The sequence below is a fragment of the Myotis brandtii genome, unplaced genomic scaffold, assembly GCF_000412655.1.
Source record: "Myotis brandtii unplaced genomic scaffold, ASM41265v1 scaffold4, whole genome shotgun sequence".
Lineage (NCBI taxonomy): Eukaryota > Metazoa > Chordata > Mammalia > Chiroptera > Vespertilionidae > Myotis > Myotis brandtii.
This window is the reverse complement of record NW_005365371.1, coordinates 3,361,127-3,380,709: the sequence shown is the minus strand read 5'-3', so window position 1 is coordinate 3,380,709 and position 19,583 is coordinate 3,361,127. Positions and strand designations below refer to the sequence as shown.

The following is a 19,583-nucleotide window of genomic DNA, read 5'->3' as shown; positions in this document are numbered from 1 at the left end:
GTGGGAACAGCGAAGGACATGGCAGAGTCTGTAACTACAACTTCTACTAAAGTCACCTCAGAATCCCCACAGACAACTGAAGTAGGTGGACAAACAACTTTGCCACCTTTGAGCACTGCAACTCAGGAGACATCAGCACCTTCACAGAGCGTCCACACTGAGAACACAGGCACCACCAAACAAACAACCGCCAGCACCATCACAGAAATGAGCACACCAACTCCTTCATCTTCTCCAAGTGGAAATACTTTGACTTCAGGTGTACCTCAGACAATATCCCACTCAGGTGAGACCACAACTTCACCCCATTCTAGTGTCAGCAGCACACCTCTGACAACCTCAGGAACGGGGCCAGCACCAACTTCGCCAGAGACCACGGTGGGAACAGCGAAGGACATGGCAGAGTCTGTAACTACAACTTCTACTAAAGTCACCTCAGAATCCCCACAGACAACTGAAGTAGGTGGACAAACAACTTTGCCACCTTTGAGCACTGCAACTCAGGAGACATCAGCACCTTCACAGAGCGTCCACACTGAGAACACAGGCACCACCAAACAAACAACCGCCAGCACCATCACAGAAATGAGCACACCAACTCCTTCATCTTCTCCAAGTGGAAATACTTTGACTTCAGGTGTACCTCAGACAATATCCCACTCAGGTGAGACCACAACTTCACCCCATTCTAGTGTCAGCAGCACACCTCTGACAACCTCAGGAACGGGGCCAGCACCAACTTCGCCAGAGACCACGGTGGGAACAGCGAAGGACATGGCAGAGTCTGTAACTACAACTTCTACTAAAGTCACCTCAGAATCCCCACAGACAACTGAAGTAGGTGGACAAACAACTTTGCCACCTTTGAGCACTGCAACTCAGGAGACATCAGCACCTTCACAGAGCGTCCACACTGAGAACACAGGCACCACCAAACAAACAACCGCCAGCACCATCACAGAAATGAGCACACCAACTCCTTCATCTTCTCCAAGTGGAAATACTTTGACTTCAGGTGTACCTCAGGCAACATCCCACTCAGTTGAGACCACAACTTCACCCCATTCTAGTGTCAGCAGCACACCTCTGACAACCTCAGGAACGGGGCCAGCACCAACTTCGCCAGAGACCACGGTGGGAACAGCGAAGGACATGGCAGAGTCTGTAACTACAACTTCTACTAAAGTCACCTCAGAATCCCCACAGATAACTGAAATAGGTGGACAAACAACTTTGCCACCTTTGAGCACTGCAACTCAGGAGACATCAGCACCTTCACAGAGCGTCCACACTGAGAACACAGGCACCACCAAACAAACAACCGCCAGCACCATCACAGAAATGAGCACACCAACTCCTTCATCATCTCCAAGTGGAAATACTTTGACTTCAGGTGTACCTCAGACAACATCCCACTCAGGTGAGACCACAACTTCACCTCATTGTGTCAGCAGCAGCACACCTCTGACAACCTCAGGAACGGGGCCAGCACCAACTTCGCCAGAGACCACGGTGGGAACAGCGAAGGACATGGCAGAGTCTGTAACTACAACTTCTACTAAAGTCACCTCAGAATCCCCACAGATAACTGAAGTAAGTGGACAAACAAGAGTGCCCCCTTTGAGCTCCTCAACTCAGGAGACATCAGCATCTTCACAGAGCGACCACACTGAGAATACTGACATCACCAAACCACCACCCGCCAGCATCGTCACAGAAATGAGCACACCAACCCTTTCATCTTCTCTAAGTGGAAATACTTTGACTTCAGGTGTACCTCAGACAACATCCCACTCAGGTGAGACCACAACTTCACTTCATTCTAGTGTCAGCAGCACACCTCTGACAACCTCAGGAACAGAGCCACCAACAACCTCGCCAGAGACCTATGAGGAAACAACGAAGGGCATGGCAGTCTCTGTAACTACAACTTCTACTGAAGTCACCACAGTATCCCCACAGACAACTGAAGTAGGTGGACAAACAACAGTGCCCCCTTTGAGCACCCCAACTCAGGAGACATCAGCATCTTCACAGAGTGACCACACTGAGAGCACTGAATCCACTAAGCAACCACCCTCCAGCACCATTGCAGAAATGATCACACCAACTCCTTCGTCTTCTCCAATTGGAAATATTTTGACTTCAGGTGCTCCTCACACAACATCCCATTCAGGTGAGACAACAACTTCATCCCAATCAAGTGTCAGCAGCCCATCTCTTACCACCTCAGGAATTATGTCAGCACCAAGCTCACCAGAGGCCACTGTGGGAACAACGAAGGACATTGCACTCTCTGTAACCGCAACTTCTACTGAAGTCACCTCTGAATCCCCACAGACAACTCAAGTCGGTGGACCAACAACAGCACCCATTTTGAGCACCTCAACTCAGGAAACATCAGCATCTTCACAGAGCTCCCACACTGAGAGCACTGACACCACCAAACCACCACCCGCCAGCATCATCACAGAAATGAGCACATCAACCCCTTCATCTTCTCCAAGTGGCACTATTTTGACTTCAGGTGCTCCTCAGACAACATCGCATTCAGGTGAGACAACAACTTCATCCCAATCTAATGTCAGTAGCACACTTCTGACAACCTCAAGAACCATGCCAGTACCAACTATGGCAGACACTACTCTTGGAACTACAATTGGCATGACATTCTCTGTAACTACATCTTATTCTTCTGTCACCTCTGAAGCCTTATGTACAACTGAAGTAGGTGGACATATGTCAGCTCCCTCTTTGAGCACCTCTACCAAGGAAACATCAGCATCATCACAGAGCTACCCCTCTGCAATCACTGAGATCACCAAACCTCTACAAACCAGCCCCATCACAGAAATGAACACATCAACCCTTTCACCTTCACCAAGTAGAAATGTCCCCACATCAGCTTTTCCTCAAAAGACATCCCATTCAGGTGAGACAACCGGTTCCTCTCATTCTATTATCATGCCCAATTTCTCACCAAGAAAAAAATGATGCCAGCACCAACCTCAACAGACTCCACTGTATGAAAAACAAGGACATTTCTCTCTATTACTACAGCTTCTGTGTCACTCACCTCATTTGTGTTTGCTACAACTTAAATAGACAACCAACAGCACTGTATTCCAACACCTCTACTAAGGAAACTTCAACCTTCTTTAAGAACCACGGGACAGAGAGCACTGAGTTTGCCAGACTCTCACCAACCTGCATCATTATAGCAATTAACTCATCATCTTTCTTATTCTTACCAATTGGGCACAATCCTGCAGCATTTGTTTTTGAGGAGACATCTTTAGGTGTAACATCACTTCAGTTTCTTCTTGTGTCAGCCACACTCTTCTGACATCAGAAATTATGACAATACCTTTCTTAAAAGAAACCACTGTAGGAAAATCAGAGCCTATGTCACTGTCTGTAACTGCAACTTCTACTCCTGTCACCTCTCTTTCTCCTTTTACTACCTTGTCCACAAGTGGAGAAGTCCTGGCAACACCCTCAAGCTCAGTCGTTCATGAAATCATGACTGCATAGGTCATTCCCACTGTAGTTTCTGTCAGTAACTCTCTGAGAAATATCATGCAAGTCCCAACAGCCTCAGTAAGCAACTCAAGCACACCCACCCCTGAGCATCCTGTAATGTTTAAAGGGTAGCCTCTACTACCAACCCTACTACAAGGCCAACATATATGAGTTCTACAAATAGTTGTAACAGTGTATCTGGATCCACATTGACATTTTCTTTTCTTTTTTCCCACACTGATTTTTTTTATTTCCACCTATAACCTACCTTTCGATCAAGACCACTCCTCATACTTCTTTAGCACCTAAGTATTCTATGAGTACATTGCTTATACCATAGCCATTGATAGGCTCTGCTTTCTCTGATTCTATTTCTTCTGGTAATATGTGCAAAGTTCAGACCATATTGAGTTTCTGTACTTCAACCGGTAATTCTTCATTCTCTCAATCAGCCCCTGACCCTGCAGTCACCTGGAGCTCCACCACCATATTCACAGGTCATCCCACACCTTTGTCTGGTACCAGTACTTTCCCACCATCCACAGCATTCTCACGCTCCACTGTGAAGACTGATACATCAGGTAGGTGGAGACTAAAGTGTCTCGGTCTCTTACAGTGGCTACATTGGCTCAGTTTGGCCTAGAGGAGCACTTGAGAGAGAATGGTGAGTTAACATTACCAGTCTAGGATTGAGATCAGGTCCACAAGAGGGTAAAGTGAATGGGGGTGTGGTGGGTGACAATCCCCTCTGCCCTAGCAGACAACTGCTTATCTGCAGAGAGTCATTTGAGTATGACCAGAAGAGAGACAAGATGGTTTCTAGTTGTCTCTTCCAGCTCCTAAAGTCTGTGACTTTTTTTGACTCTGCTACTGTCTGACTGTAAGACCCACTCCAGTCTTCTCTTCCTGCATGCCAGGAACAATCACAGCTTCACTGACGACAGACAGTCAGAGAAGCACAGCAGCATCACTACTCTCAACAACTATCCAGAGCCTTACAACCTCAACTCCCAGCACACGCTCAACAACTACCCCAGTCCCTATGAAGCCTGAGAAAGGTAAGTTATGCCATAGATCTGGGACCTTTCCACCCTGGGATGGAGAGGGTTGAGCTAGATGTGGAGCTTGTAGTTGTGGCAGATGGACTGGATCTACCAATAAGGGCCCTTGTGATTATTTCTGTGGACATCTCCACTGCCCCTTCTGGGCCATGGGAAGTTGAGCTACTTCCCATATCTCCTTTAAATGGTGATGTGACTGAATGCTTAGTCTCAGCCTGCTTGCTCACAGACTGCTCTTTCACATCAGAAGGGCCTCATGAGGGAAAATGAGACAGCATCAGAGTTGGGTGCTGAGGGTTGGCTTTGTACATGGCATTGTGGTAGGTAGCGAAGACAAAAATGATCACGGTGCTGTGCAGCAAGAGACAGATATGCTGCCTCAGTGGTTGCAATTAGAGGAATAAACCCAGGATATTAGACACACACAATGAAAGGCCCCTAAGGAATGTGTATGTGTGTGAGGGAGTGAGGGGGGGACGGGGGTGGGTTTCAAGGTGAAGAGGAGGTTTCTAGAAAGAATTAATAGGAACTGGGGAAAAAGTTAGCAGGAAGGTATTGGAATAAAGATGTAGACATGAGAAGTAGTCTCAGTATAGCAATAGGAGGAGATCCCCAAAACATTTGGGATTTGCTGGAAGGTGAAGAGTGTTGAGAAGTGAGGCTGTGATGTAAGGGAAGCTTGTATATAACAGGAACCAGGGAGGAGGTGGCTAGATTGGCATTTATGGGTGGTGGCTGGGGTGAAGGCTAAATTTGCAGGAGGCCAGGAGAGCAGTGTAGAGATTGCTGTGTATTCCAAGCAAGACAGAGTAAGTATGGAAAGAAGACCCATTTGAAAAATGTTTAGGACAAAGTTTCTCAAACTACTCAAGGACCTCTAAGGAGTCCTAGGACAAATTCTAGGGGGTCTTCAAGTTTATCTAGAGAAATACCATCTTAGGAAACAAGTCTCATTCTATGAAATGGTCTTTCAATTACTCATCTTCACTGCCTTGGAGGAGTTTTTGTCTTTTCACCCTTAAAAGAATTATGAGTGCCATAACAAATGCAGAATAATGTGTTGGTCTGCTGACAGCAGGACCTGATTTTCTCCAAACTGGGGAAGGATGACCGTACCAGTTTAAGTGGTAAAATGAGGAGATGGGTTAAACACAAGTGGAAAGAGGGAGAGGGGAGGATTTGATGACTCCCAGTTAGGGGAACAAAGGACAGGGTAGAGGATCAGCTGGGGAAATTCTCTGGGGATCCCTGTCAGTCCATGAGAACTTCCTGCTCTTCTTTGTTCTGGCCCAGGTGTTTCCCTCTTCCCCTATGGGCCACGTGTTCAAGACCAGGAGTTTGTCAGGAGGAGGGTGGACTTCACCTCGCCGCTCTTCAAGCCCCAGATTGGCTTCCCTTTTGGCTCCTATCTCCGAGATTTCCTCTACGTGAGTCCCAAGCTACAGCTCAAATGACCTGTGTTCCCAAGGCCCTGCTTCCCCTTCCAGGGCTCCGAGATGGCCCAGTGACTGTGACCGTGATCCTGATGGAAAATAAGGGAAAATGAAAGCAACACTGTTAGGCTCCTACTGAATTCCTGCCTCTGGCTTAGTTTGCATTCACAATCTTTACTGTCAGAGTGTTAGCCAAGGTAGACATGAATCTAGGCAAGGCTCGCCCGCCCACACGAACAAAAGTGTTCATCTCAGTAAAGAGATCCCGGGGCCCAGTAAGCTTTCTCCTGTTTTTACAGGGCCCTTTATATGAGCAGGAAGCTCTACTTGGGAAACAACTAATGCATTTTACATTTTCTGTAATTATTTCCTGGTTCCCTGGTCCAGGTACCCGTGAGTCCTGGAAGAGAGTTGGAACGACAGTCATGGCCCCTGTGGCTTTCAGTGAGAGGGACTAAGTCAGGACACAGTGTGTGACGCAGTGATGGGGTGAGGGTTTCGGTCCTTTTAGCCCCATCTGATGTGGCACCAGCTTCAGGATGGAACCTCAGGGATTTACCCAGAGAGGTCTGCTCTGTGCCAGGCTGGCCCATAGACGGGGACTGATGCTAAGCAGGACAAAACTTACCACCTTAGGAAGGACTTAGGACTAGAAGAATGTCCTGCGGATAAACTATTTATGTGAGAATTAAGTAAAGGGACTCTCCCGGCAGGCAGGGAGATGGATGACATGACCTTCCAGAGGTTGTTGACCCTCTAAAGTTCTACCCAGAGAGGCCTTTGAGAGTCACACTTCTGAGAAGCTGTCCCAAGGCTGCTCTGAATGTTAACCGAAAGAACTTTTATGCTCAGTTCACAGATAATGGTCAGATCATTTTCCCGGAGTCAGAGTATCAGATTTTCTCCCACCCCCACCCTCCTCTTGGTGGCTTCACAGGCAGGGACGGTCTGGCTGTGGTGGCTCCATTCTGGGATGATGCTGATTTCTCCAGCCGCAAGGGAACCATATTTTACCAGGTGGGTCTTTCAAAGTCTGGCATTCAGGATCCTCCAGAAACCAACAAGGAGAGACAAAGAGACGGGCAGGGAGGTGCACGTGTTACTGCTGTCAGAGCCAGGCTCCGTGTGGACAGGCATTGGTGCTTAAATATGAGGGTGGGAGGAAGCAGATTAGGACTCTTACATAAACCCAGGAATACTCTGACACAACCATGAGAAGACTTGCAGGTGACAGGGATGGGGGTTGGCAATCCAGAGTTTTAGTTTAGAATAAGGTTGTAGGGGGTCTTTCCTAATAAGCCCGAGTCAAGCAAGACCGCTGCGTGTGCTCCTGGATTGGGTTAATGATTCCAGTCAGTGGGAGCACAGGATAGAACCTCAGGGATTTACCCAGAGAGGTCTGCTCTGTGCCAGGCTGGCCCATAGACGGGGACTGATGCTAAGCAGGACAAAACTTACCACCTTAGGAAGGACTTAGGACTAGAAGAATGTCCTGCGGCGAATGTGGACTATGCCCCTGTCATGGACAAGGTACTATAGAAGGTCGAAAGATGGAAAAACACATGCTTGTCCTCAAGGAGTTTTGATGGGACATGGGGAAGTTCAAATGGGCAGAGGTGGCTATGCTATCCAAGTCATTTTGTGCTAAGAGATGCATGAGTTCAAGTCCAGAAGACTTGGGTCTCTGGGCCTTGACTCTCCACTCCACACACCCTAGGCCTCCCTGCTGCTGAATTTGAATTAATCTTGAGATCCAAGGAACAGACTGAAAATGTAGGTCTGGGAGAGGAAAGGATGTCAGACGTGGGTAGACTAAAAATGATTAGGATTACCATGCAGAAAGTGGGGTCTCTCAAGGGTGTTGAGCCAAAACCCTCATTTCCTTGTCCTTAACTGTCTTCCTTTCCTAGGAATACGAGACACTCTACGATGACAACAAACCACTTGTAGTCCAGCAGGTGGAGTCTTGGATTGAAAACTTTACAAACACCTGGAACTACAAAGCCAGGTGGACCCTAAAGGTCACATGGATCAATGCCCCTGCCTATCCCGCCCAGCGGACCTCCGGGGTGAGTGACCCATGGACAGCTCCCTGCGAACCATCTGGAAGTCAGACTTCCTAGAATCCTAGGCAGGGGCCAATCTTCTAAAATCTTCTCTGACCCCAGGCCAGATTGCTGATTATAGCACTCCTGCCCCCACCCCAGTGCTGAGCACTCACCGTGCACCAGGATGCCCCAACCCCGTATGTTCACAACCTCAGCAGCCCAGAGCACTGGGTATTAGGAGGTTGAAATTTAGGAAACAGAATTTTTGTAAGTCAAATGGCTGGCTATTGGCAATTTTATATGGTTCAACCTGATAATATTATCCACATTTTAGAGATGAGAAAGATGATGGTTAGAGAGGTTAAGCAACTTGCTCAAGGTCACCCTGCTAGCAAATGACAATTCCAGGCCTGGAACTGAGGTTTTTCTAACTTCAAATGCCGGCTCTCAACTGTAATGCCTTCCAGTGGAAATGGGCACACCACACAGTCTCCCTGGTCTTCCCTCTGGGGACTCACAGCTCCTACAGTCAGAAGTCCTTCCTTGTGGCTGTTCTAAAGTCATTGTCTCTTCGTTGGTTCAACAAGTTCATTGATTACCTACTTTGTACAAGCATAGTGCTTGCCATTCTCCTTTAGAGAACCTCCAGTCTCACCTGCTATGGTCCTCCCCACTGTTCAGGTTGAGGAGACATTTGGACAATGTCCTTAAATATCCCTGAGGAACCTACATAGGCCCCCTCCCAGCTCTCTGGTGTCTTGGCTAATCTCTCAGGTTTCTGATTCTTTCTTATACAAACTGTCTTCCAACTGGTTCCTAACCCAGAGCCTTTTATCGCCCTCCCTGGAAAGAAGTCAGAAAGAAGGCAAATCTACCATGCCAGGTGCTTGACACCACAGGTGAAAGGTGCCCTACACACTCCCAAATTGTCAGCATGTTAAGCCCATGCCTTTTCTCCAAGTAGGCCAGGAAAAGATGATGTTTGCATCGAGGCAGGAGTGTGGGGTGAATGATGGGACATCAGGGAGAACACTCCAAATTTCTCACAAGCATCTCCATGTTTGTCTCCATCCAACCCCCAGACCAACACCTACCAGGCCATCCTCTCCACAGATGGGAGCAGATCCTTCGCCCTGTTTCTCTACCAAAGTGGTGGGATGCAGTGGGATGTGACCCAGCACCTAGACAACTGGGTCCTCATGGGCTTCTCCAGGTAGGATGGGGAGGGGCTGTCAGCTCTGAGCAGGTGATAGGAAGTGGTGCAGAGCAGTGTTTTCGCTGCACACACACTCCCCCACTCCAGGACCAGGCTGAGTCCCGCTTGCCGATGCTTCTAACTCACACTGGTGCCAGTTCCCATTAAAAGATGCTATTTCTTGCTGATTCGCATTAAAAGATCACTATTCATTGCCATTCTCTTTTTCTCCCCCCAGAACCTGTGAAAGTAATCATTCCCAGAACTTTGACTTCTCTGATTTCCACTCACATAGGCTGACCTTTCTTGAGTTCTCAAATAGCATCATCATAATGGCCAATGTTTACTATACTAACGACTTAATATGCATTATTTCATTTCATTATTACAACAAACCCATGAAGGAGATACTATTTATTTCCCATTCTACAGATAAGGAAATTGAGGTACAAATAGATAAGTAACTGCCCAAAGTCACAGAGCTGGGAAGTGGCAAAGCAGGAATTTGAACTCAGACATCTGAGGCTGAAATCTGCCTTCCTGACTTCTGGTGCCCCTGGGCTGGGACCTCACCCCTCCCCCAGGGCCACCAGCAGCTTGTGGGGGGTCACTGGGAAAGACAGAGAGCAGAGGGATGGGGCTGTAGAGGGTGACACTGGTTCCTATGTGTGAAGGTGGCTCGGTCTCTGAGCAACAGTTCTCGACCCTGGTATTTCCTGGTGCTGGTATGTGTCATCACCGTGAAAGTCACTTGTCATTTGTTACTGGAAATTGCTGCAAATGATGTTCTCTTATAGGGTGCCTCTATAATTATACTGCTTTCACTTGCTTTTTAATGTGCAGTGAAAGAGAAAGGATTGAAATTATCTCACTACCTAGGAATTTCACACCATCCAGAGTTTGCCTGCCCACCTCCACCCCAGGTGTCACACCTGTGTGTGTCACCCATCCTGTGTCAGAGGAGGAAACATCAGGAGTCACTGCTCTGAGGCATGCACCCAGAGAGGCTTCAGGCACCAATTCCAGGATTTTCTCCTTCCTGGAGCAGGGCTTTGAACCCCATCACAGGGGTGGGGCTGGGGTGCACCCAGCACATCAGGTCCTCACTCAGTTCTGAGAGCTTTACAAATGTTTACTACATTTCATCCTCACAATGCTATGAGATAGATGCTATGTAATCTCTTTTACATGGCTGTGAAAGCAGAATCAAAAAGGTTAAGCAACTTGCCCATGGTTACCAAGCTGCTAAGTGCTAGAATCAGGAGCTGAATTCCTGTCTGCCTAACTTCAGAGACTGACTCTTAACCATCCCGACATACTGTCCCCACCAATCCCTAGCTGCAGGGAAACATACCAGAAGGAGGCCTGGACTCTGTTGTCTTCACACCAGCCTCATGACCAGTGTCTGGCCCTTATCAATCAGATGTGGAATAGATTAGTCTCCCCACCCAACTCTCCCCCTTTCCTGCTCAGTGGGAGTCAGTGATTCTGGCTGGCTGGCTGACCAACTGATAAGTAAAGACTAACTGGACTGAGTGAGTGACTGACTGGCTGGATGAATAACTTGCCGGCTGAGAGGAAAGACCCTGAGTGTGACAGAAGCCTTCCATTCTTTCCTTTGCCCACAGTGGAGATGGGTATTATGAAAACAGCCCGCTGACATCCCAGCCAGTGTGGCAGAAGTATCGTCCGGACCAATTCCTGAATTCCAACTCAGGTAAAAGTGTCGCCTAATCACACTTGGGCTGGACTTAAGTCCTCTTTTGTCCTCCACTTTGTGGGCCATGACAGTACCAGAGGGGCAGCTCTCGAGCATCTATCTCCATCATCCTGAAGGAAGTCCCAGCACAAACTGACCTCCCACAGATGCAATAGGGACTTGACACTGCCCAGGGAGCAGTCGGTACCTTCTGTGCTCTCGCGCAGTGCAGTCTTCCTTGGGGCTCGGTCTCCTCCCTGGAATGAGCCAAACCAATGAGCTCTCTCAGTGGGGGCCCAGATCCTGGAAGTGAGAACAGGGGTGTGGCTGGGTATAGGAATATGAATGGGTAGTTAGGGCAATACTCCAAGTGTCCTGTCCCAGAAATGGAATGTGAATCCAGATGAGATCCCTTAAAGGAACCTACCAAGAGAAGTTCCAGAGGTCTGACATTCATCTGGTCATTATTTACTGAGCACCTGCTACATGCTGGACACTGTGCTAAGAACCAGGAATGTGAAATAAAAGGCAAAAGCCTGACTAAGTTTGCTCTCAAAGAGCTGTCACTCTGGCAAGAAGGAGGGTACTTCAGTGTCAGGAAGAAGTCTATGGGGCCTCCTCCATGACTCAGTGTACTGTTGAGGAGCCCCAAAGGGAAAGAAATGATCTTTTCCAAAATGTGATAGAACAAAGAACAGTTTAGCATTTGAAATCAGTCATGTAAATTGTGAAGCCTGAATCCAGTTCTATTTGTTCTGTGGCAGGAACTTTCAGTAAACAGAAGCTAAGTCAAATCATGGGTGCCATCTTGTGGAGAATGCTGCCCAGTCATTAGGATCCTCTGTCAAGATGCTTCGACTTGGACCTAGGGGGTGCAATACAATAGATAGAAAGAGATAGATAGATAGATAGATAGATAGATAGATAGATAGATAGATAGATAGATGATAGATAGTATTTGGAGGGAGAGTATTTGATATGTTTCCCTTGATACCAGGTCGTTGTGGAGAAGATACACAAACAGATAATCATAAATAATAATTATCCTTCTCAAAACCTTAACAAATTGTAGTTTTCTTGACAATTACTTATTTTGTTGGGGAGCAGGGTCAAATCGAATGTCCTATTATATCTTTGTAGTTTTCTTGACAATTACTTATTTTGTTGGGGAACAGGGTCAAATAGAATGTCCTATTATATCTTACTAGAGGCCCAGTACATGAAATTCATGCACTGGGCGGGGGGAGGTCCCCTCAGCCCGGCCTGTACCCTCTCACAGTCCAGGAGCCCTCGGGGGATGTCTGACTGCCGGCTTAGGCCCACTCCCCCAGGGAGTTAGTCGGACATCCTTAGTGCTGCTGCAGAGGCAGCAAAGTCTCCCACCACCGCCACTGAGCTGGCCAGCCATTAGCCAGCTTCTGGCTGAGTGGCGCCCCGCCATGTGGAAGCACACTGACCACCAGGGATCAGCTCCTGTGTTGAGCATCTGCCCCCTGGTGGTCAGTGCACTTCATAGCAACTGGTCATTCCACCATTTGGTTGATTTGCATATTAGCCTTTTATTATATAGGATTGGACTCTGGAGCCCCCCTTCTCACTCATGGGCAGTATGTACTTACAATTAATTGAAGGTCTATTTAAAGTTCAAACCCCCGATCCGGGTCTCTACTCCCACTTACTTCAACCTTCCTAGGATGGTGTCTGGGCACAGAGGATGCTTCCTCAGCCTTGTGGTAATGGAGCAAGTCCCAACTTCACATGCCAACTTCTCTGTGGCTTCCCAGCTGGCCTCTGAGCATCGGCCTCTGCCCTGGCTGCTTTGGCCACTGACATGTCTGGTGGGAGAGCCGGGGTCAAGGATGAAAGCAAGTGTCTGAGTAGGTGGCTAGTGGGTGGTGGCATCATTCACTTAGATATAGGGTGCGTGTGGAGGAACTGATTTGGGGTTTGTGGAGATTGGAAGGTGCTGGAGCTTAGAGTGACAGACAAAAGGGTAGAGTGAACTGAACCTCGGGGCCAGGGTTTGGCTCTGAGTTGGGTGTAGGTCCTAGCCCTTGTCCCAAGGTTTCACACTAAGATCCACGCTTTGAGGGCTTTTGGAGGTCACATCAAAGGGGTCTTTGAGGGAGGAATTGCTGACAATCTGAGTTGGGTCTCATTTATGGAAGAGCTGTCCAGAGGGAGAAAGAGGCATACAGAGGTTATATTTCTGAGTCTTGATGTTCCCTAAAGCTACTAGTAAAGCAGAACCCTTGGCCCCAGGCCCTCAGATAACCCCTTCTTCATTTGCTCCTCCAGGCCTCAGGGGGCTGCAGGTCTATCAGCTGCACAGGATAGAAAGACCCAACTACCGTCTCAGCTGCCTGCAGTGGTTGAGACAACCTCAGTGGCCCAACTGGGACTGGAACCACATGTCCTGCCCTTGCTCCTGGCAGCAGGGACTATGGGACTTACGATTCCAGCCCATCCACATAGGTGACTCCTCCTTCCTGTCTCTTGGGGTATCTCCATTGTCCCACAAGCCTACCCACCATCTCCCCAGTCCCCCCCTAACCTGTCCCTTTCAAGGCATCCTCAGCCCCTCCCCAGAAACACCACACCCTAATCCTGCCCCCCACCACAGGCATCGGGCCTGAGTGTGCATGGACTTGTTGCAGGCTGGTGGGGCCTCGGCAGCAGGCAGCTGTGCAGCTTCACTTCCTGGCGTGGAGGCGTGTGTTGCAGCTACGGGCCATGGGGAGAGCTTCTGCAAGGCTGGAGAGTGCAGAGCCCTTGGCAGCTTGGTATGTGTGTCCACAGAGACCTCAACCCCCCTTCCTCTGGAGCTCTCTGCTCTTCCCCATCAGAGACCAGCCTTGGGTTCCACGCCAAGCAGTGGGATCGAAGCCTTTTGTCCCCACTCCCTTCCAGTTCCTTCCCCTCTCCGGCCCTCAATTTCCTGATCTTGTAACCGTAGGCAGCTCCCAACATCCCTTCCAGCTGACATCTTAGGGATTTATGAGTGAGTGCCTCTTGACCATCTCCACTTGGCTCCATAGCCCCAGCCCAGAGTGGAGGCATCTTTCTAGGGAAGGGGAGAGGTCCTAGTCTAACCCTGGTCCTCTGGACCCATATTAGCAGGCTGTCTCGGGGAAAACATGGTGTCATCTCCATCACTCTTCAAAGGAACTAGAGAGCTCAGGTGTGGGGGGGAGGAGACAGGTAACGTGTGTCCTCCCCTTCTTCCCTGTAATCCAAGCAGCCTCCATAGTCCCAGACCATCAGCCATGCCCGCCCCCACACAGCATTTTAAGAATAGTGGGACTCAGCACCCCACCTTTCAAGAAAGGAGGTTCTTGCCCTAGCCAGTTTGGCTCAATGGATAGAGCGTCGGCCTGCGAACTGAAAGGTCCCAGGTTCGATTCTGGTCAAGGGCACATGCCCGGGTTGTGGGCTTGATCCCCAGTGGGGCATGTGCAGGAGGCAGCCAATCCATGATTCTCTCTCTTCATGGATGTTTCTATCTCTCTCTCCCTCTTCCTTCCTCTCTGAAATCAATAAAAATATATTTTTAAGAAAAAGGAAAAGAAAAAAAAAAGAAAGGAGGTTCTTTATATTTGACCTTGTACTGGCCCACCTGGGAGCCCAGCTGCAATAAGCTTGCAAGGGAGACAACAACGAGTCCCTGGCTTAAGGTCATTGGGCAGGGGGGGATCTGAACTGAGGTATGCCTGATTCCCAAACCATGGCCTTGCCACACATATCATCCTGCCCCACGAACCTTCCAGCTGGGTTCTGCAGGTCTTCCATGTCCCACTCCCCGCACACACCCCTCAACACACTGCTCTTCTCCACAGAGCAAGAACTGGAGCCGCAGGACTGGTGCTGCCGCTGGAACGACCAGCCCTCCTTCTGCGCCCTGTACCAACAAAGGCGGCCCCGCATCAGCTGTGCTGGGTACCGGCCCCCAAGGCCTGGTGAGGCTGCTGGGGCCTGCCCTGGAGCAGACCCAAAGCAAAGGATCTGGGGGTGGGGCAGCCTCTTGGGGCCTGGACAAGGGCAGCACTAGATTCCTGGGCGGGACTGTGGCCATAAGGGAAGGTGGAGATGGTTCTGGCATTCGGTGCATGGCAAACAGAGGAGCTTTGTACATGGTATTGGGAAAGGGGTAGGACTGGGGGATGGGAGATAATGAGCAGACATGGGTGTGGTGGGGGCACAAAATGCAAGAGGATTTCCAGGGAAGATTCTATAAGCCATGAACAACTCCCAGGCTTGTGTCTACCTGGGTAAATGCCCACCTGTGGGCGGTGGGGAATCTCAGACCTTTCCCTCCTCTGCCATGCCAATGCGGTATCTCCCTTTTCCAGCCTGGATGTTCGGGGACCCCCACATCACCACCTTAGATGATGCCACTTACACCTTCAATGGGCTAGGGGACTTCCTGCTGGTCAGGGCCAGAGACGGAAACTCATCCTTCCTGCTGCAGGGCCGCACTGCCCAGACCGGCTCTGCCCAGGCCACCAACTTCATTGCGTTTGCCGCTCAGTACAACTCCAGCAGCCTGGACCCCATCACAGTGAGTGAGGCAGGGCCTCTAGACATCCTTGCTCCCCTCACAGAGAGCCCTCAGGGACCTTCAGCTGGAAATTGAGGTCCAGGAGGAGAATGAGAAGAAGGGAAGGGAGCAGGAAGGAGGGAAAAAGCCTCCTGCTGGTGTAGTTTGGGAGTCAGACCTGGAGACACAAGATTAGGATCCAGGCTCCAAAAGTTAGGTGGAAGAGATGACTAAACTTCCAGTGCCTTAGTTTTCTTACAGGAAAATGGCGATAAAAATATTACCTACACCACAGGGCTAATGTGAGATTGTAATGAGGTCACCTAAGAAATGTGCCTAGCTCTGAGCCTGGCCCATGCTAAGCACTCCATAGGTGTTAGGTAGAAAAACCTCACTGTCACACTCTCCATCAACTTCATCTTTGTCCAGGGCTTAGGTTCTAAGCTCTTTGCAGCCTCCTTTCTTGGCCTCCGGGCCCACCTGCAGGTCAGCCTTAGTCCTCCTCCAATTTCCTTCCAGGTTCAGTGGCTCCTTGAGCCCAATGACACAATCCACGTGCGGCTCAATAACCAGACTGTGACATTTGAAGGTAGGCTGGGGAAGCCGTGAAGGTTCAGAGGGTGCCCTGCGATTGGGAGCAGTGTGGTGGGGTATGGAGGCGGCAGCGCTGGGGCAGAGGAGAGTGGTGGCCACTCCTGCTGTCCCTTCAGCAGCTGTGCTGAGCATCTCCTTCACCCAGGAGCCGGGCATTAAACATTCCCTCCTCCCTCCAGGGCTGTAACAGCCTTCCTGTGGCAGCCTCTGCCTTCAGTCCCAGGTAGAAGTGGGTGGTGTGGCCTTGAGGGGTAGCCCGTGAGTTTGGTTTTGGGGCCACTGGAGAAGACACCTGCAGAACATCCCAGAGCTGCTTCCAGTGTCCCTCTGTTTCTTGAACACTCATTACTGCCAAGGCTTGGGCCTGCAGGGACCAACGCTGGTTTCTTCCTTATCTGTCTCCCAACATTCTAGACCAGGAAATCTTCAACACCACTGGAGTCGTAATGACCCGCAATGGCTCCCTGGTGACAGCCAGCTTAGATGGCACAGTGATCGTCTCAGTGACAGCTCTCTCCAACATCCTCCATGCCTCCTGCAGCCTCCCAGAAGAGTACCGAGACCGCACAGAGGGCCTCCTGGGTAAGAAACAGGCAGGACCCTGACTTTGAGGCAGTGGCCACAACAGGAGCTCAGATCCTACCCCCACCCCAGGTGGTTCCCTGCCCATTGGCCTATGGACATCACAGGCTGCATTTCCCTTTCTCAGCCTCCGTGGAACAGAACCCTGGGGGCACAGAGGGGCAGGGAAGGACATGGGGCCACAGAGTCGCAAGGAAGGACAGGGACCTCTTCAGCTACCTTTGAGTCTCACTTCCTATCTTCCTAAAGCTCCACTTCCAGGGCAGCCAAGGGAGCATCCAGGATGGACTCTGAGGAGGGTGGGGTCAGCAGCCACCTTCTCCTCCCACACCTCACACTTTCCCACCTCTCCCTCCATTGCCTCCATTCCCTCCTCTTCCTCTCCTCCTCCCTCCCTGAAGCAGAAAGGTGGGCTCTGAGGTTATGGTCCATCCTCTACCCTCCTCCTAGAGGCCTGAACCAAGAACAGATGCAACAGAGAGAGGCTTCCTGGGCCCCCTGCTCCTCCTCACATCTTGAGTGTGCCCCGTTAGATGCTTCCCAGGGAATGGGGAGAACCACAGTCGCAGGGTGGCCAACCTCCAACTCTGTCCCTCAGGGGTCTGGAACAATAATCCAGAAGATGACTTCAAGATGCCCAATGGCACCACCATTCCCCAAGAGAGCAATGAAGAGATGCTTTTTCACTATGGAATGACCTGTGAGTCTGGACTTCAGAGTGCTGGGGGTAGATGGGACAGGGCTGGGATGTCTCCCTCAGGCCTGTGGGAACCAGACCTCTGTCCTTTGTGAGGGAGGGGTGGAAAATTTAGGAGGATTCTGGTGCCACCCCAGACTTGTTTCCTCCATCCCACTCCCACCCATGTCTCTCTACCTGGAAGAGAAGATGAGGGAAGGAGATGGCCCTCAGTCACTAGCGCAGGGATTTTCATATTCAGAAGCCAGAAGTCAACCTGGCCTTTTATACCCCACCTACCTCAAGCCATATAAAGTGAGAGTAAGGGGTGGATACTGCAGAAACATAGCTGGAGTCCCACCCCTGGTACCATCACCATCGAACCTCGTGTGTTATAGGGGAAATCAACGGAACAAGCCTCCTTGGCAAGAGGGATGACCATCTGCCTTCCAACTTCACCCCTGTCTTCTTTTCCCAACTCTGGAAAAACAACTCCTTGGATAAAAATTCAACCTCCAAGTGTAATAGAGATAAACAATGCATCTATGACACCCTGGCCACAGGAAACACGAAGACTGGACTGGACACTAGGATGCTCTTTAGAAGATACCAGCAGATGAACAACACCGTCCGTAAGTGGCATGAGGCCCAGGGCGGCATTTTCAGAGTTGGGGGCAGATGATGAGCCCCCTTCCATAGCACCCCTTTAAGCTACACATTAAATTTACCAGGTTCTTTGACTCATGTTATTCCACTGCTCAAACCCTCCCATGATTCCCCAGCCCACTCTGTTCTTATGATGACCTTCAAAGTCTTATCCAATTTGCCTCTTGAAATCTCCTAGAACTCCCACTTTGCTCCCTCCACTCCAGCCCAACTGGCTTTTTTGTGTCCTTCAAACATGCCAGGCTCACTCTCAAGTCTGAGACTCCACACAGGCTGTTCTCTTTGCCTGGAGTACCCTTCCCCTAGACAGCCATAGGCTTGCCCCTCACCTCCTTCAAGTCTCTAATTAAATGCCACCTTTCTTGGCTAGCCTGTCTAAAATCTCACATTCACCCACACTCCCTACTCACTTTCCCTGCTTTATTTTTTTCTCCTTAGCATTTATAACTATCAAACATATTTTCTAATTTTCATTGGTATCTTCTGTATTTTTTGTTCACTGCTATGTCCTTACTACCTAGAATAGTGCCAGCCATATAGTAGGTGCTCAATAAATACTTAAGTGACTGATTGAATGAATGAAGAAAAAATGAAATGGAAATAGCAAATCTCCAAAAAACAGAGACCAGTAAAAAGGTTTAACTCCTTATTTCCTGAAAAATGCAATGCCCACTTAGATATTACCCTCACAGTTTTCAGTCCTCTTCCAAAGTTAAAACTCTGTGACGGTCTAAAATCTGTTTTTTTGGATTCACTTCATACCAAGCTCAGCATAGCAGGAAAGAACTTGAAATGAATCCCATTTTGGGAAAAGACAAAGAGAGAATAAAGATTTGGCCAGGTGGGCAGTACAATCCCAACCTGTTCTGCATAGGCCTGAGAGCAGATACTTCCAGAGGTGGGTCACAGTCCTGTGAATGCCTCACACAAGCCAGGAGACTGGAGAGAGAGGAGGCCCACAGGCAAGAGAGTGTCCTGCCTCGGGCTCCAAATCCCCTCTTTGTGTTCCAGATCAGTACCCACCTTCTATTGACGGTCCCCAAATGGTGAAAGCCTACAAGGGGGAGACCAAGCTGATTCAATACAAAGGCAGCTCTAAGGACGTCACATTCACTCTCAGAAACAACTACACTAAGGACTTCAAGCTTTTTGGTAAGAATGTTTGGCTGGGGACATGGGGGATGAGTTCAGAGACAAGGTTTGGGTAATTTTTCATTATTATACCCTTTGCAACTTCATGTCACTTTTCCATTGGAATATCCAAGACTAATATTTCTTAGGCATAATCCCTATAATTCAAATAGGTGCTCACCCCCATGGTGAATAGTGATGGGCTTATGGAGATTTGGCCTGCTAGCTAGACTGATTCTGGGCATGTACAACTGATTCAAAGATCATTTCATCTCAATCTAATCTATACTAATAAAAGGTTAATATGCTAATTAGATTGGATGTCTTCTGGACGTCCTCCCAGACAAAGCCACTGTGGTGGGGGCCAAGACAGAAGTGGTTAGGGGCAATCAGGCCATCAGGGAAGAGCAGTTAGGGGTGATCAGGCCAGCAAGAGAGG

At 49.3% G+C, this 19,583-nt stretch overlaps 1 protein-coding gene across 2 annotated transcripts in view; it reads left to right on the top strand.

Moving 5' to 3' along the window:
• Window positions 1-1,468: 1,468 nt before the first annotated feature.
• Window positions 1,469-19,583, top strand: part of MUC4 (mucin 4, cell surface associated) — a 27,906-nt gene continuing 9,791 nt past the window's right edge. The window contains exons 1-18 of one of the 2 annotated variants that reach the window (XM_014545285.1): window positions 1,469-1,771; window positions 2,150-2,932; window positions 3,975-4,103; window positions 4,440-4,580; window positions 5,877-6,010; window positions 6,869-7,033; window positions 7,927-8,085; window positions 9,147-9,277; window positions 10,888-10,976; window positions 13,257-13,433; window positions 13,616-13,741; window positions 14,795-14,914; window positions 15,308-15,516; window positions 16,015-16,084; window positions 16,504-16,671; window positions 17,270-17,371; window positions 17,746-17,979; window positions 19,025-19,165. In XM_014545285.1, coding sequence (XP_014400771.1) covers window positions 1,531-1,771; window positions 2,150-2,932; window positions 3,975-4,103; window positions 4,440-4,580; window positions 5,877-6,010; window positions 6,869-7,033; window positions 7,927-8,085; window positions 9,147-9,277; window positions 10,888-10,976; window positions 13,257-13,433; window positions 13,616-13,741; window positions 14,795-14,914; window positions 15,308-15,516; window positions 16,015-16,084; window positions 16,504-16,671; window positions 17,270-17,371; window positions 17,746-17,979; window positions 19,025-19,165 — 3,319 coding nt within the window. In that variant the 5' untranslated portion in view covers window positions 1,469-1,530. Of the gene's footprint in view, window positions 2,933-3,974; window positions 4,104-4,439; window positions 4,581-5,876; window positions 6,011-6,868; window positions 7,034-7,926; window positions 8,086-9,146; window positions 9,278-10,887; window positions 10,977-13,256; window positions 13,434-13,615; window positions 13,742-14,794; window positions 14,915-15,307; window positions 15,517-16,014; window positions 16,085-16,503; window positions 16,672-17,269; window positions 17,372-17,745; window positions 17,980-19,024; window positions 19,166-19,583 lie in introns of both variants that reach the window. The other variant, XM_005873153.2, reaches the window with a different exon arrangement.